This window comes from Canis lupus, chromosome 1, assembly GCF_048164855.1.
Source record: "Canis lupus baileyi chromosome 1, mCanLup2.hap1, whole genome shotgun sequence".
Classification (NCBI taxonomy): Eukaryota; Metazoa; Chordata; class Mammalia; order Carnivora; family Canidae; genus Canis; species Canis lupus.
The window spans coordinates 61,763,288-61,776,893 of NC_132838.1; the positions used below are offsets into that span (position 1 = coordinate 61,763,288).

Genomic DNA, 13,606 nt, shown 5'->3' on the forward strand with positions numbered 1-13,606 from the left:
CTGGATATCCACATGCCAAAAAACCAATTTAGACATGTGCTTTAAACTCAACATAAAAATTAACTCAAATGAATCACAAACTTAACTATGAATATAATGCAAAACTATAAAGTTCTTAGAAGATAACATAGGAGGAAATCTCGATGACCCTGGTTTGGGTGATGGCATTTTAGATATGTCATCAGAGCACGATTCATGAAATAAGTAATTGATAAGCTAGACTTAATTAAAATGAAAATTAATTTCTGCTCTGCAAAAGACACTGTCAAGAGAATACAAAGATAAGCCATAGACTGGGAGAAAAGGAAAAAATATTTGCAAAAGACTTATCTGATAAAGGACTATTATCCAAAATACACACACTATTAAAACTCAACAATAAGAAAACAACCTGATTAAAAAATGGGCCAAAGATCTTAACAGATATTTCACCAAAGAAGATATAAAGATGACAAATAAGCATATGAAAAGAAGCTCCACATCATGTCATCAGGGAAATACAAACTGAAACAACAATGAGATATCACTACACTACTATTAGATATTACTACTAACACAACAACCAAAATCTGGAATACTGACATCAAATGCTGGTAAGTAAGTAGAGCAACCTCATACAATATTGGTGGGAATACAAAATGGTACGGCAAATTTGGAAGACAATTTGGTAGTTTCTTACAAAACTAAACTTACCATATGATCCAGTAATCATGCTCCTTGCTATTTACCAAAGGAGTTGAAAACATATGTCCACACAAAAACCTGCCCACAATGCTTGTGGCAGCTTTATTCATAACTGCCACCATTTGGAAGCAACCAAGATGTGTGACACATCCAGACAATGGACTATTACTTAGTACTAGAAAGAAATGAGTTATCAAGTCATAAAAAGACAAGAAGGAAACTTAAATGCATATTATTAAGCAAAAAAAACAATGTGAAAGGTTACATATTGTGTGGTTCGAACTATATAATATTCTGGAAAAGGCAAAACTATACAGACAATAAAAGAATTAGTGGTTACCAGAGATTTAGACAGGGAGGAATGAATGCGCAGAGCACAGAGGATTTTTAGAGCATTAAAACTACTTTGTGTAATACTATCATTGTGGATACATGTCATTATACATTTGTGCATTCATACAATTCCACAGAATGCACAACACTAAGAGTAAGCCCTATGTAAACTATGGACTCTCTGTAATAATGACGTGTAACCACAGGTTCCTCAGTTGAAGCAAATGTACCAGTCTGGTGGAGAATGTTGATAATGGGGAAGTCTATGCATATGTAGGAACAAGGGATATGTGGGAAAGAAATTTCTGTACACTCTGCTCAATTCTGATGTGCAACCCAAAACTGCTCTAAAAAAATAAAGTCTATTAAAAAAAAATGAAGGAGTAAGTCATGCAAATATTTAGGGAAAGGGCATTCTAAGGCAGCAGAAGTAATATGTTGCAAATCCCTAAGGGAGGGCTTTGCTTGCCTGTTTGAGAAAGAACAAGACCAGTGTGGCTGGAGCAGTATGAAAGGAAATATGCTAAGAAATGAGGGAGGAGAGGGCACAGAAGGCTCACGGTGGGCCTTCTAGGTTACAGAAGCTACTCTGAATTTTACTCTGAATGAGATGAGCAGCTTTCACAGTGTTAAGTGGACTCAAGTAGCACAATCTGACTCATTGTTTGAAAGAAGCATCCTGGGCAGCCCTAGTGGTGCAGTGGTTTAGCACCACCTGCAGCCCAGGGTGTGATCCTGGAGACCCAGGATGGAGTCCCACATCGGGTCCCCTGCATGGAGCCTGCTTCTCCCTCTGCCTTTGTCTCTATGAATAAATAAATAAAATCTTTAAAAAAATAAAAAATCATCCTCACCATCTATAAGGGACATGGTAGGGGTGCCTTCAAGAAGCCCTGCTGAGAGAAAATTCCTTTAAAATATTATTGTGGACATACTCACTCTTTAGATTCCTGAGTTCTTTTAGTAACATGCTGTACAACTGTGTCATAGCCAGATTCCTCAGCCTGATTCTGATCAGATGTCCATTTTTCCATTTCTTCTTCAATCATAGACCCCAAAGTGTTACATATATGCTGTCGAAGATATTTCACAAATTCATAGCTAAAACAAATATTTAAAAAACAAATGCAGTAAATATCAAGAACTCACTTATTAACCATACCCAGAAAAAAAATATTAGCACAGAAAGATTTATAAAATACTCAGGTTTCTTACCTTAAACTAGGATTAAATTTTTCGTTCCAAATCACCAAGCTAATCTAGAATTTTATTGTTTTTTTCTGGGACATTAGCATTTTCCGCATCCCATGCCCACTCACTCCATCAATTCACCTAGTCATCAACATCTGTTAACATTGTCTACACATCCCTTGGCTTCATTACTTCCTCCTTTTTCTCCATTTCTATTGGTCAGTGCAAAACCATATCACCTCACACAGAAATTATTACTGCAGCCTTCTTGCTCATCTTCTTTCACCCCCTCTTCCCTCTCATAGTTATCCTGAACACTGTAGTCACCCTGGTCCTCAAAAATCATGGACTTCATTATTTCTGAGTTAGAGCCATTTTATTCATACCAATACCTCACAACACATCACATACATAATGTCTCGATAAATATTTGTTGTAGTTAAAACTAATTATTGGCTATTATCTTTTAAATACAACTTCCTTGGCTTGGCATTTAAATACCTAATCAACCAAGCCCCTTCATTACTGCATCTCCACTTAGATGAGGCCACCTCGACTTTCTCCACAAACAACCAAACATGTTGATTTGCATATAAACAAGGAGGGACTCTGAAGTGATTACTACATATTAGACACTGCACCAAGCACTTTATTGTCTTACCACATGAAATAGGTAAAATAGATGAGGACACAAATTGAAAAGTTAAAAAGCCTCCTCAATTTCACAAGCTATCAATTCAGGGGAGATTGGGTGGCTCAGGCTGTTAAGTGGCCCACTGGTGATTTCTGCTTCAGGTCGTGATCTCAGGGTCTTGGGATTAAGCCAAGCATCAGGGTCAGGGTCTGTACTCAGTGGGGAGTCTGCTCTACAGGATTCTTTCTCTCTCTCCCTCTCCCCTTCCACCAGCAGCTGTGCTATCTCTCTCTCTCTCTCTCTCTCAAATAAATAAATCTTTTTTAAAAAATTCACAAGCTATTAATTCAGGTCTACCTTAATCCAAAACTCATTATTCCCACAACCCCACACTCTCCAAAAACGTTCAAGAAATAAAGTAAGATGTTCTGTAATGCTCAACAGAGATTGAAAAGGGAAATAAATAAATGTAATACTCATTTTTACCAACTGCGCATTATTTAAATTTCTTGCATTTAGGGAAGTATGTCTATTACATCTTATTTTTTCAAAATTATAACTGGCACATTAAATTTAAAAGTATAATTTACTTAAAATTTTGTTTTGAGCTATTCATTGAATTTACTTTTAAATGTTTAATATTTATATTCAACATTTAGCTAGTAACTTCTAAGCTTTAAGAAAATAGCTATCTACTAAAGGCAGAAATATAAAACATTATTTTGTAAACTTAATGACCTGCAATATTAGATCAAAACGATGAACGCTAATTTTCAGAAATACTCCAAGAAAAACAAAACTCAAAACCTCCTGAATCATATATCATAGAAAAAAGCCTCTAACCATCATTCAAGCAGTTTTGCAGTTTTTGCTTCTTCTGGTGATTCATCATTGCCTTATATTACTTGAAGATCTTCCCTTATACAAGCATAACTTCCATCCATTTTAAATGTTAACTTATTTTTTAGTTTGTATATTTGTAATTACAAACCAAATCTTCGCATATTCCATACAAAATGGCAAAAACTTACACAGGCAAGAGTAATTCAAAGGTTAAGGTTTCAAGAGAATCTTTTAAAGATGTTAATTTTTTAACATTTGACAGTCCCTATACTACCTTCATCAAGACACAGCTGGCTCTGAGATTAGAGCTGGCAGATATGTGTGATGAGGTCTGAAGACTCCAAAAAATGTGTGTTCCCCACAATTATCCCACCAAAACCAGAAACCCTCTAAAGAATCAAAATATCTGAAATTCCAATACCATAAATGTATCACTGCTTTCTTTAAAATGTCCTTGTAAATGAAAAAGGATCCAGGAATAGATACCCTTTCAGCCCAATCAGTAAGACCTCACAGCCAGCATCACACCACTGGAAAAGGGAAAAAGTGTGATTGGAAGAAAGTGCAAAGAGATGAAAAGTCCCTAAAAACAATCTCAATCCTCCCCACAATCCTGCCCTAGGCTAGTCAAACAGACACACCAATTTTCCTTCACCTCTCTGAGATACTCAGTGGGAAACAAAACATGGGCAAGCCTATGTTAATTCTCTGAAACTAAAGGGAAGCCACTCTAAAGATGAATTCTAAATCTCATCATCAACAACGGAAAGGCGAATTATTCCTTGGTTTTATCAGCCCCATTTCTGTGCCACAAATCAAGCAATTAGGAGAAATAAATATTTAACTGAAAAATACTTTTGTGTTTGCTTTGTTTAAAACCCAAACTGTAAGCAACAGAAATGATATTTTCATAACTAAGGCAGTGAGGAAATATAACGGAAGTCCATTAACAAAATGTATTCAAGAAAGTTAATAGAATATCATTATAAAATAAAAGACACATAAAAAAAACCTCCCCACTATTTAGCTTCATTTATAAATAGCAAACAAAAAAAATATGCTGAGAAAAAGTTCAAACCTCCTCTTTGGAAACTTGAATAACCATATACTTTTTTGTAATGATACCATTTTTATCTATGACCATAGTAATATCTCCAGAAGACCCCAGTCAAAATACTTCAAGGTTTTGGTTTATCTTCCAAATTAAAAGAACCCAAGACCCCCAAAATTGAATACTGCCTAATAAGTTACTGCTCTTTTAAGAAAAAAAGATCTCCAGGGAGGATAAAGCCCTCTATCACTGTGAGGATTACCAGGCTGCCAAAGGTCCTTTGGATGCTCTACTGACTCACTGATCATTGGAAGACTCAAATTAGTAAACATTCATTTCTGCAAGTGGACTCTTCTCTTTGGGTCAGAAAAATCCAAGGCTTCATATTCTCATCTGACAATTCATTTTGTGTCGGTTCTTTTACCATCTGAATTCATGGCAATACCCCATAAAATCCTACAAGGAATGCTGTTTTCTATAGTGGTGCCCCGGTTAGAAAATTACTGTTGCTATAGGCTGGGAGAAACACTTCTAGAAAATTATGTATCCTATTCCCTTCATTGTAATCCTCATAGTACTGATCTTATCAGTCTACAACTAATCCAAAAGACTGATGATAACCACAGCTTTTTTAAATGAACTCATTGCATCATTTTTAGAAATTATTCTGGAGGTATGGTAATATTCTTATTTTATAAAAGAGCCCTTGATGCATAAAAAAGACTTTCAAATGGTCCCATACTTATTCCAGGGTTTGCAAACTCAGATGTTACCGGGGTAGACAGGTAAAGCCATCCACAAGTAAAAGAGAAAAGGAAGAGGCAGTAGTGAAATAAAAGGGTATCTCGTTAAAAGAAGAGCTTCTACATGGCTTTAGCCACTTGTTGCCATTTAGGAATATTAGCCTACTGTTGATTTTTCAATGTTTTAAGAAAAACTAGAAAACTATTTTATGTGCTATCTCCCAATTTTTAAATGTTGCTTTAAAAAAACACACACACACAACCACAGACCAAATATGGCCTGCAGAATGCCAGTTTGACCTTTCAACATCCACTTACTCCAAGCATTATAAAACCTTGACCACTAGGGATCCCTGGGTGGCTCAGGGTTTGGCACCTGCCTTTGGCCCAGGGCATGATCCTGGAGTCCTGGGATTGAGTCCTGTGTTGGGCTCCCTGCATGGAGCCTGCTTCTCCCTCTGCCTGTGTCTCTGCCTCTCTCTCTCTCTCTGTGTCTATCATGAATAAATAAATAAAACCTTTAAAAAATAAAAAAAAAAAAACCCTGACCACTAAAGATATTGGCGGATCACCTCTATGCTTAAAATTTAAGAAATGTAAAACTTTCCTCAAAAAAATTTACATTATTAATAAGTTATTATAGACAATCCTTCATAGGCTTAATGAAGTTAGTTCTGCTACAATGTAGATACCTTTCAGATTTATTTTTAGCAGATGCCCCTGTGTTAACATTTTCAGATTAACATACTCTAACTGCACTGGAAATATAGGGAATAATACATCCTTGCCATTGATTACAATAAATACAACTTCCATTCTTTTGTATTTTAACTGAACTCTATTAATATTTCTTCCTTGTTCATCTTAAAATTTTCTAATAACAAAGTTTCTTATTTTTTAAAGAACATGATCTACATAATGAATAAATGTTATACCTTTAGAAATCTATGAATCTCTCTGCTTCAGGTTTAAGTTCTAAATCTTACACTGGTCAATCTTGTAACCTTAGACAAAATACCTGACCTTACTAAATTCCAGTTGTAACAATAATGGTAATCCTAATGCAAAAACTGTTACTACACATAGCTATACTTTGACACTTCCCAAACCAAATACATTATACATATATTTAACTAACCTTACGGTACCTCAAAATTAACTTAATGAAAAAAAAGTAATTTAATGAGAAAAAGCAAAAATTTGGTTTCAAATACACTATTACCAAATGAATGCGAAATATCTTTTTCTAAATATTCCTCAAAGAGGAACATTAAAACCCAAAAGTATAGTTGTTTGCTACTAAGGAAAAATGTTCACCTCACCACATTTCAGAAGCAGCTCAAATGAAATACTGGCACAATGTGCCTCATCTACTTGGCTTTACTACTGATGAATATGGAATTTTTCACATTTACATAGGAAAATTTTACAAAGTTGAGTAAAAGAACATTCACTTTTTTCAATTTTTTTCTCCAGCTTTATTACCTAGATCTTTTCCAAGAAAATTGATTTTTCATGAACTTATGACATGTTCAAAATATACCAAAATATGCACTGATACAGAATACTATTAATGACAGAAAAACATAAAAAATCTAGTACAAGTTTGTTTCAAGAAATCATTCTGTTAGCTATTTAAACAAATTTTTCAATCATATATAGAAAAAAATTATCAGCAATGATACTCTTTAAAAAGAGACTTTATTAGAGTAAGTCATGAATTATAATGCTGATATTTGGAATTCTTATTTCAGAATCAAAAGACTTATTATATGACCAACCTAACTTTATATATCATATTAGCATATAAAAAAAGGTTATGTAATAGAAAGAATGGGTATTTAACATTACCCACAACCTTTGAGGTCAAAGAACAGACTTCTGGATCATAATAAACAATTATTAAAAATACATTCATTAATTATGGAAGCACATATATAATTCTTAGTAATTTACTATACATGGATATCACTTTACACAATGGATGTTTTCTTGAAGTTACCACTTAAACACCCTAGAGTTCACTAATTTAAAAAATCACTGGTAGATTCTTCTGCAAAACAAAAGATAAACCCAAATCAATAAATATTGTGTTCCATCTGTATCAAACCAAAAGTATATTGGATGTGAGGGCTACAAACATGAACATCTGCATTAGAGACTTTTACAATCATCAGGATTGATAACTACTAAAATACACACATGGGATTCTTGCATAAATCTAAGCAAATATGTTCTATGTGGTTCTCAACCCTGGCTACATGTTAGAATCACCTAGAGAGTTTTTTCAAAAACAAGGCCCAACCCCTACGATGCACCCTCTCCTAAGCCCCCCAGGAAATTCTGATTCATTTATGAAGAGGCCCAAGCATCAGTATTTTTATACATGGGGACAAACAGATTCTGGTGTAGCCAGCACTGAAAACCAGGGCCAGTCGTTTTCTGGGGGCCAGTTTAGGTGTCAAAATCTACACGACACATATGCACATAATGAAAGCAATGTCCTCATCCCTTCTTCTCTCCCTTTCCACAAGTCCCAAATCCCAGCTGCCACTTTCAGAGACAAAGAGGAAAGCTTGGATCTTTTAGAGAATATGTACAGTTCAAGGCAAAAAAAAAATAGAAGAGGCTCTGGAAAGCAGAGATAGTTCAGGTAAACTACCCATTGGGCCAAAGCCCCATGTAGGGCTACTACTACCTACACTACGGTTTCTCCCCAAATATGACTGCATTTTCCCCCACTTTAGTTTATTATACTACCTGAAATCCCATCATGTATGGATTCAATTGTCCTAACCATCTTCTTACAAAAATACAGTAGTCTAAAGACACCAGTTTCCACTATAAGTCTGTTTAATAAAATTGTTCTTGCCAATACCAGGACAACATTGAGTGGATTTAAAAAACCAATGTTCTGATAGTGGAGATGGGAAGATAGATAATTCTGAAGTAGAAAACACTTTGGGAAGCCATATATACTTTAAGTGACCCAAGAACACACAATGTTCAAGAAGAGTTAGGTCAATGAAAACAAAGACAAAATATGAGGACCTGGACTTAAGTGGCCTTTAATATATCATCCAACTCTGAATTCTAAGAGTCTACAAAAACACCAAAGACAAGCATCTTCTCTTTTCCTCTCCTATACAAAGAGTTTCTTCCTCCTAAGACACAGATCTCAGCTTAGTGAACCAATATGTAAATTTTACCATCTATGCTTTTAAGATTACAAACCACTTAAAATACTTTAGGATCATAAATCTTAAACACTACAAAGTAGTTCTAACTTGAGAGTGTCTGGATTTTTTAGGCAGGCCAAAAGCATCTCTGCAGTAAACAGTGAACATTAACTATGCTAATCAGCAGGCACTTAATCTAATGCACTGTTGAAGAGTAAATTACTTTATTACAACAGTCATTAGACTGCTGAGAGGAACAACAATGACCTAACTTTAATTTGAAAAACATTTTAAAATTGGAGCAGCGAAAACAATACAGGGTTGTATGTAGCCTTAAACACACTAAAAAGAAAAGCTGCAAATTAATGAGCTAACCACTAATCACAAAAGTTTTAAAATTTTCCAAGAAGAAAAAAAAATAAAGAGCAGAAACGTAAAAACCATAAAATATACACCTAAGAGAAAGGAAAAACTAAGCCAAGAGATGATTCTTTTAAAAGACTAACAAAATAAACCCCTAGCAGAACAGAAGAGGGAAGGCACAAATAATTAGAAAGAAAGAAAGAAAGAAAGAAAGAAAGAAAGAAAGAAAGAAAGAAAAGAAAAGAAAAGAAAAGAAAAGAAAAGAAAAGAAAAGAAAAGAAAAGAAAAAAGAAAAGAAAAGAAAAGAAAAGAAAAGAAAAGAAAAGAAAAGAAAAGAAAAGAAAAGAAAAGAAAAGAAAAGAAAAGAAAAGAAAAGAGGGAAATAGGGGCGGCTCAGGTGGCTCAGCGGTTTAGTGCTGTCTTCAGCCCAGGGTGTGATCCTGGAGACCTGGGATCGAGTCTCACATCGGGATCCCTGCATGGAGCCTGCTTCTCCCTCTGCCTGTGTCTCTGCCTCTCTGTATGTCTCACATTAATAAATAAATAAATAAATACAATCTTTTTAAAAAAGGAGGGGACATATAAATATAGATACTAAAAAATATTAAAAAGGTAACAGGATATTAATGAAAAACTTTATAGCAATAAACTTGAAAATCTAGATGAAATAAAAAAATGCTCAAAATATGAATCTAGCAAAAAGTGACATACTAATTTACAAATCATTTAAACTGCTTGCATATGAAATAAAAACCAGAAATGAAACCCCAAACTTGATGTTTAAGTGGATTCTGTGTGAAATAAATTCGTATTATATGAGTTTACAAAACATTGTTAAACCTTAACTTGAGGAAGTTGCAATTATTCTATAGTCTGCTGTACAGCTCTTAGAGGATTTAATGAAGAAATAAACAAGAAAATCATGGAAATACAAAGAGACTATATGCATCACCAGAAATATTAATGAAATTAGGAACTCTATATTAACAAGAATTCCACACTTTTGAAAACTCCCTTGAGAATCTGGTGACAACCGTAAATACAACCTATAAAACTGCAAGTACAAACAGACTTTTACATTAAAGGGCTCAAGGATCCCTTTATGCCCATGTAAGAAATGGGTAGGAGTTCCCCATAAATACAACCTCAGGGCACCCAAGAGTCAGTTTAAAGGAAACATGAAAAAAAATAAGAAGAAGAAAATAAAAATAAAGATAAAAATAAAAGGGACGCCTGGGTGGCTCAGCAGTTGGGTGCCTGCCTTCAGCCCAGGGCGTGATCCTGAAGACCCGGGATCGATTCCCATATTGGGCTCCCTGCATGGAACCTACTTTTCTTTTTTTTTTCTTTCTTTTTTTCTTTCTTTCTTTCTTTTTCTTTCTTTTTCTCTCTCTCTCGCTGTGTCTCTCACGAATAAATAAAATCTTAAAAAAATAAAAAGGTAACATGAGAAAAATTTTCATCACGAAAATTTCATTATTTCAAATTTTATCTCCGTGAGATCAAAATGAAATACAAACACTGAATTTAAAATACTTCTGCCAGTAATAATTAATTGAGGTACCTGCAACAAGCCTTTTCAAAAGGAGATGATTAACTTAAATTAAACCAAAACAAAGGGAAAAAACGTCTCTAAAGAAACATAACCTTCCAGGATAATCTCAAAAGGGCACCTCTCTCCTTCAAACTTAAAACTCTACTGCTCCCACATCGAGCACTCTGTAGCCCTTCTGCAGCACTTGTATTTCTGCCTGTACCAGGACACTTGAGTATGTGGCTTCTCCCTTTTTAAGAACTCAAGCTTTTCCACAGGAAAGAAATTACATCACCTCAGGGGCGCCTGGAGGGCTCAGCGGTTGAGCGTCTGTCTGCCTTCCGCTCAGGGCCTGACCCCGGGGTCCTGGGATCGAGTCCCGCATGGGGCTTCCCGTGAGGAGCCTGCTTCTCCCTCCGCCTATGTCTCTGCTGCTCTCAGTGACTCTCATGAATAAATAAATAAAATCTTTTTCTAAAAAAAAAAAAAAAAATCTCACTTCAGTATTCCCTGCCGTGCTCAGAATGGTCAACCGGTGCAGCCCCTGGAAGACCTCAGGGCACAGCAAGCGAGATCTCGGGGACTGACTGAATGCTCTTGGAAGAACGTGAACGCTTCGCCACGAGCGCTACTGAACTGCCCATGAGGAAAAATGAAGAATTAGGACAGGCGGGCTGTGGCACTGGGGCGGCGGCAGCTTTGGAAGAGTAGGTAAAGAATAAATAAAACATTAAATTCGGCATTTGTGTAAACGAACCAAAAAGAACCTCCGGCTCGGGCGCTATTTTAACGACAATAATCGAACATCCTCTAACTACACTTGGCCCTTCTCTGGATCGGGCGGGGAAGGTTTGTCTGCTGAAGACAGCAAAAAGCTTTTTTTACTTGTGAAAGTTTTCATCAGTTTCCTCCAGATGTACGAGGATTTCCTCGGCGCACTCGAGGGAGGGAGCCCCCGTGATCTTCTCCTTCACGCTCTGGAACAGCTGCCTCAGCATCGCCTGCAGCACCACGGCGTCCTCGCCCAAGGACTGGGCCATCCTCCCTGCAAGAAAGCAGCGCACACGCCCGTCCCTCCCGGTCGGCGCAAAAGCCGCGGCACTGCGCACGCGCATGCGCACGCGCGCCCCCACCCAGCCCCGGCCCGCGCGCCGCGTCGTTCCCCGGGAGACCGCGGCCGGCGCTTGGGGGCGGGCCCTCGGCCGCCCGTGCGTCTCTCTGGGAAACAAGCCGTCTTACTCTGAGGAAGCAGGAGTCCGCAAGGACCCGCCGCCTTTGGAACTCGTCGTTGCCGGCCTTCCGTGCGACCGCAGTTCAAGCTGTCCCCGCTGACCGCAAGAAAAAAAAAAAGAGAGAGAGAGAGAGATCCCGGTAGGCTTTGATGGGCGGGCCTGACGGCGGGACGCCAGCGGCGCGCGTGACGTCAGCGCGTTGACGTGGCTTCCTAGGCGGGAGGGAGTGCCGCTTGGGAGAGCTGCCGGGCTCCTGAAGGAGGCGTCAGGTGCGCTTGCCTGTCCTTGGCCTCGGGTTCGTAGGTGGGAGGGCACAGAGAACGAAGAGAAAGAGTTGGGAAACGGAAGAGGAGCTGAAACGTTTTAATCACGTGAGCGGTATCGAAATGTGACGTTGCTGTCGTTTTTCTTTTCACAGCCAACATCTAGTGATCCGTTCCCCTTACCGATCGCCTTGCCAGGAGCTGTGGAGAAGACGCGCTCGTAGTCAGGCACAAAAAGATGTCCGCGTTTTCACCACAGCGCAGTTCAGTGTGGTGTTAGAGAAAGAAATGCGCCAGGTAGGTGTGTTGCGGAAATGCAGAGCCCTCTTTTAACCCAGTGAAGGAGTCCAGGAAAGAAGCGAGGAGAGAAGCATCACCTATGCCGGTCCTGGAGCCAGTACAGTTAGAGGAGCTGAGGAGGCTGCAGAAGCAAATAGGCCACAACCGAAAGGGCCGCATTTGGCACGTTTACGAGTTAGAGATGAAGCTTGCATGGACTCACAAGTGGATTCCCTAGTGACGCTGTGGGGAGCCTGTGCAAGAAGCTGCAGTGGATACCGATAGACCTTCATCCAGCCCCCTATCTAGATAAATCCCCAGACCCTGGTCATGTCCAAGGTAACATTGGGATCCGATCCTGGTGTCCATGGAATGAATAGTCCCGAGCCGCTGAAGAGTGGTTTAATGCCAATGAATTCTCCTTTACCTAGCTCGCAGTGTATACTTCTCCGTCAATAACAGCTGGTACGCTTCACGTGTTAGCCAGGATCAGCGATTCCCTTGATACCTGTGCTGTTACTTCAAGGGTAAAAGTATACTATGTCCTTGCCAACTGTGGCAGCATGTTTCTTGGTAAAAAAAAAAAAAAAAAAAATGTATGCTTAATCTTGATGGTCTCACTACTACATTAAGAAAAAACATACTACCCGGGTAGGCACACTTGTAACTTCATTTGTATAAAACTCAGTATGTAAGCGTGTGTGTGCACGTGCATAGAATCCCCAGCATATGACAGCTACATGTGTAGATTAAGACAGAGGAGTTATGTTGGCACCTCAGACATCCAAGATGAACATAGCTATGAGTGATGTGATTTTTCTGAATTAGCAAGCCATTATGGTGAAAATCCAGAACAAAATAAAATCAGTCTTTCCTTGATTTATGTAGTGTTTGCATTCCTGGAAAATTCAGTGTGTTAAAACTGTGCCAAATATAAGGTGGAACGCATTCCTATACTCAAACACTTATCAAGACATTTTTACCTACTTGAATGTGTCCAACAGAATCATTGGGAGTCGTGTAGGAACCAAAACAATTCTTTTGTGTGGGAGATTGTCGGGTGTGTGATTCAAGATGTTCAACATCCCTAGGTCACACTATAAATGCCGGTAACTGCCATCTGTTCATTGTGCTAACAAAATGTCCCCCACGTATTTATAAAATATCATCTTGGGAAGCATGGATGATTTGAACTGCACAGATTGAGAACCATCGTTCTAAAGGATATAACTTAGGAAAAAGAAAAACAAACTTAATAGAGTGCCTGAGACACAAGA

At 38.0% G+C, this 13,606-nt stretch overlaps 1 protein-coding gene and 1 long non-coding RNA gene across 6 annotated transcripts in view; one reads left to right on the forward strand and one right to left on the reverse strand.

Annotated features, from left to right (window-relative positions):
* TBC1D32 (TBC1 domain family member 32) overlaps window positions 1-12,031 on the reverse strand; it is a 211,736-nt gene extending 199,705 nt beyond the window's left edge. The window contains exons 1-3 of one of the 4 annotated variants that reach the window (XR_012033870.1): window positions 11,795-12,031; window positions 11,441-11,600; window positions 1,957-2,118 (exon numbers count right to left, since the gene is read on the reverse strand). Coding sequence is in view for 3 of the 4 variants with exons in the window: in XM_072832067.1 (XP_072688168.1) it covers window positions 1,957-2,118; window positions 11,441-11,595 (317 nt within the window). In the remaining variant the exon portion in view is untranslated. The remainder of the gene's footprint in view (window positions 1-1,956; window positions 2,119-11,440; window positions 11,601-11,794) is intronic. The other 3 variants (XM_072832067.1, XM_072832057.1, XM_072832079.1) reach the window with 3 other exon arrangements.
* Window positions 10,792-13,208, forward strand: LOC140636709 (uncharacterized). 2 transcript variants are annotated; one of them, XR_012033916.1, is made up of 2 exons: window positions 10,792-12,056; window positions 12,206-13,208. It is a non-coding gene; the product is annotated as an uncharacterized lncRNA (long non-coding RNA). The 2 variants fall into 2 exon arrangements; XR_012033917.1 differs by having other exon boundaries at window positions 10,792-11,926.
* Window positions 13,209-13,606: the final 398 nt, after the last annotated feature.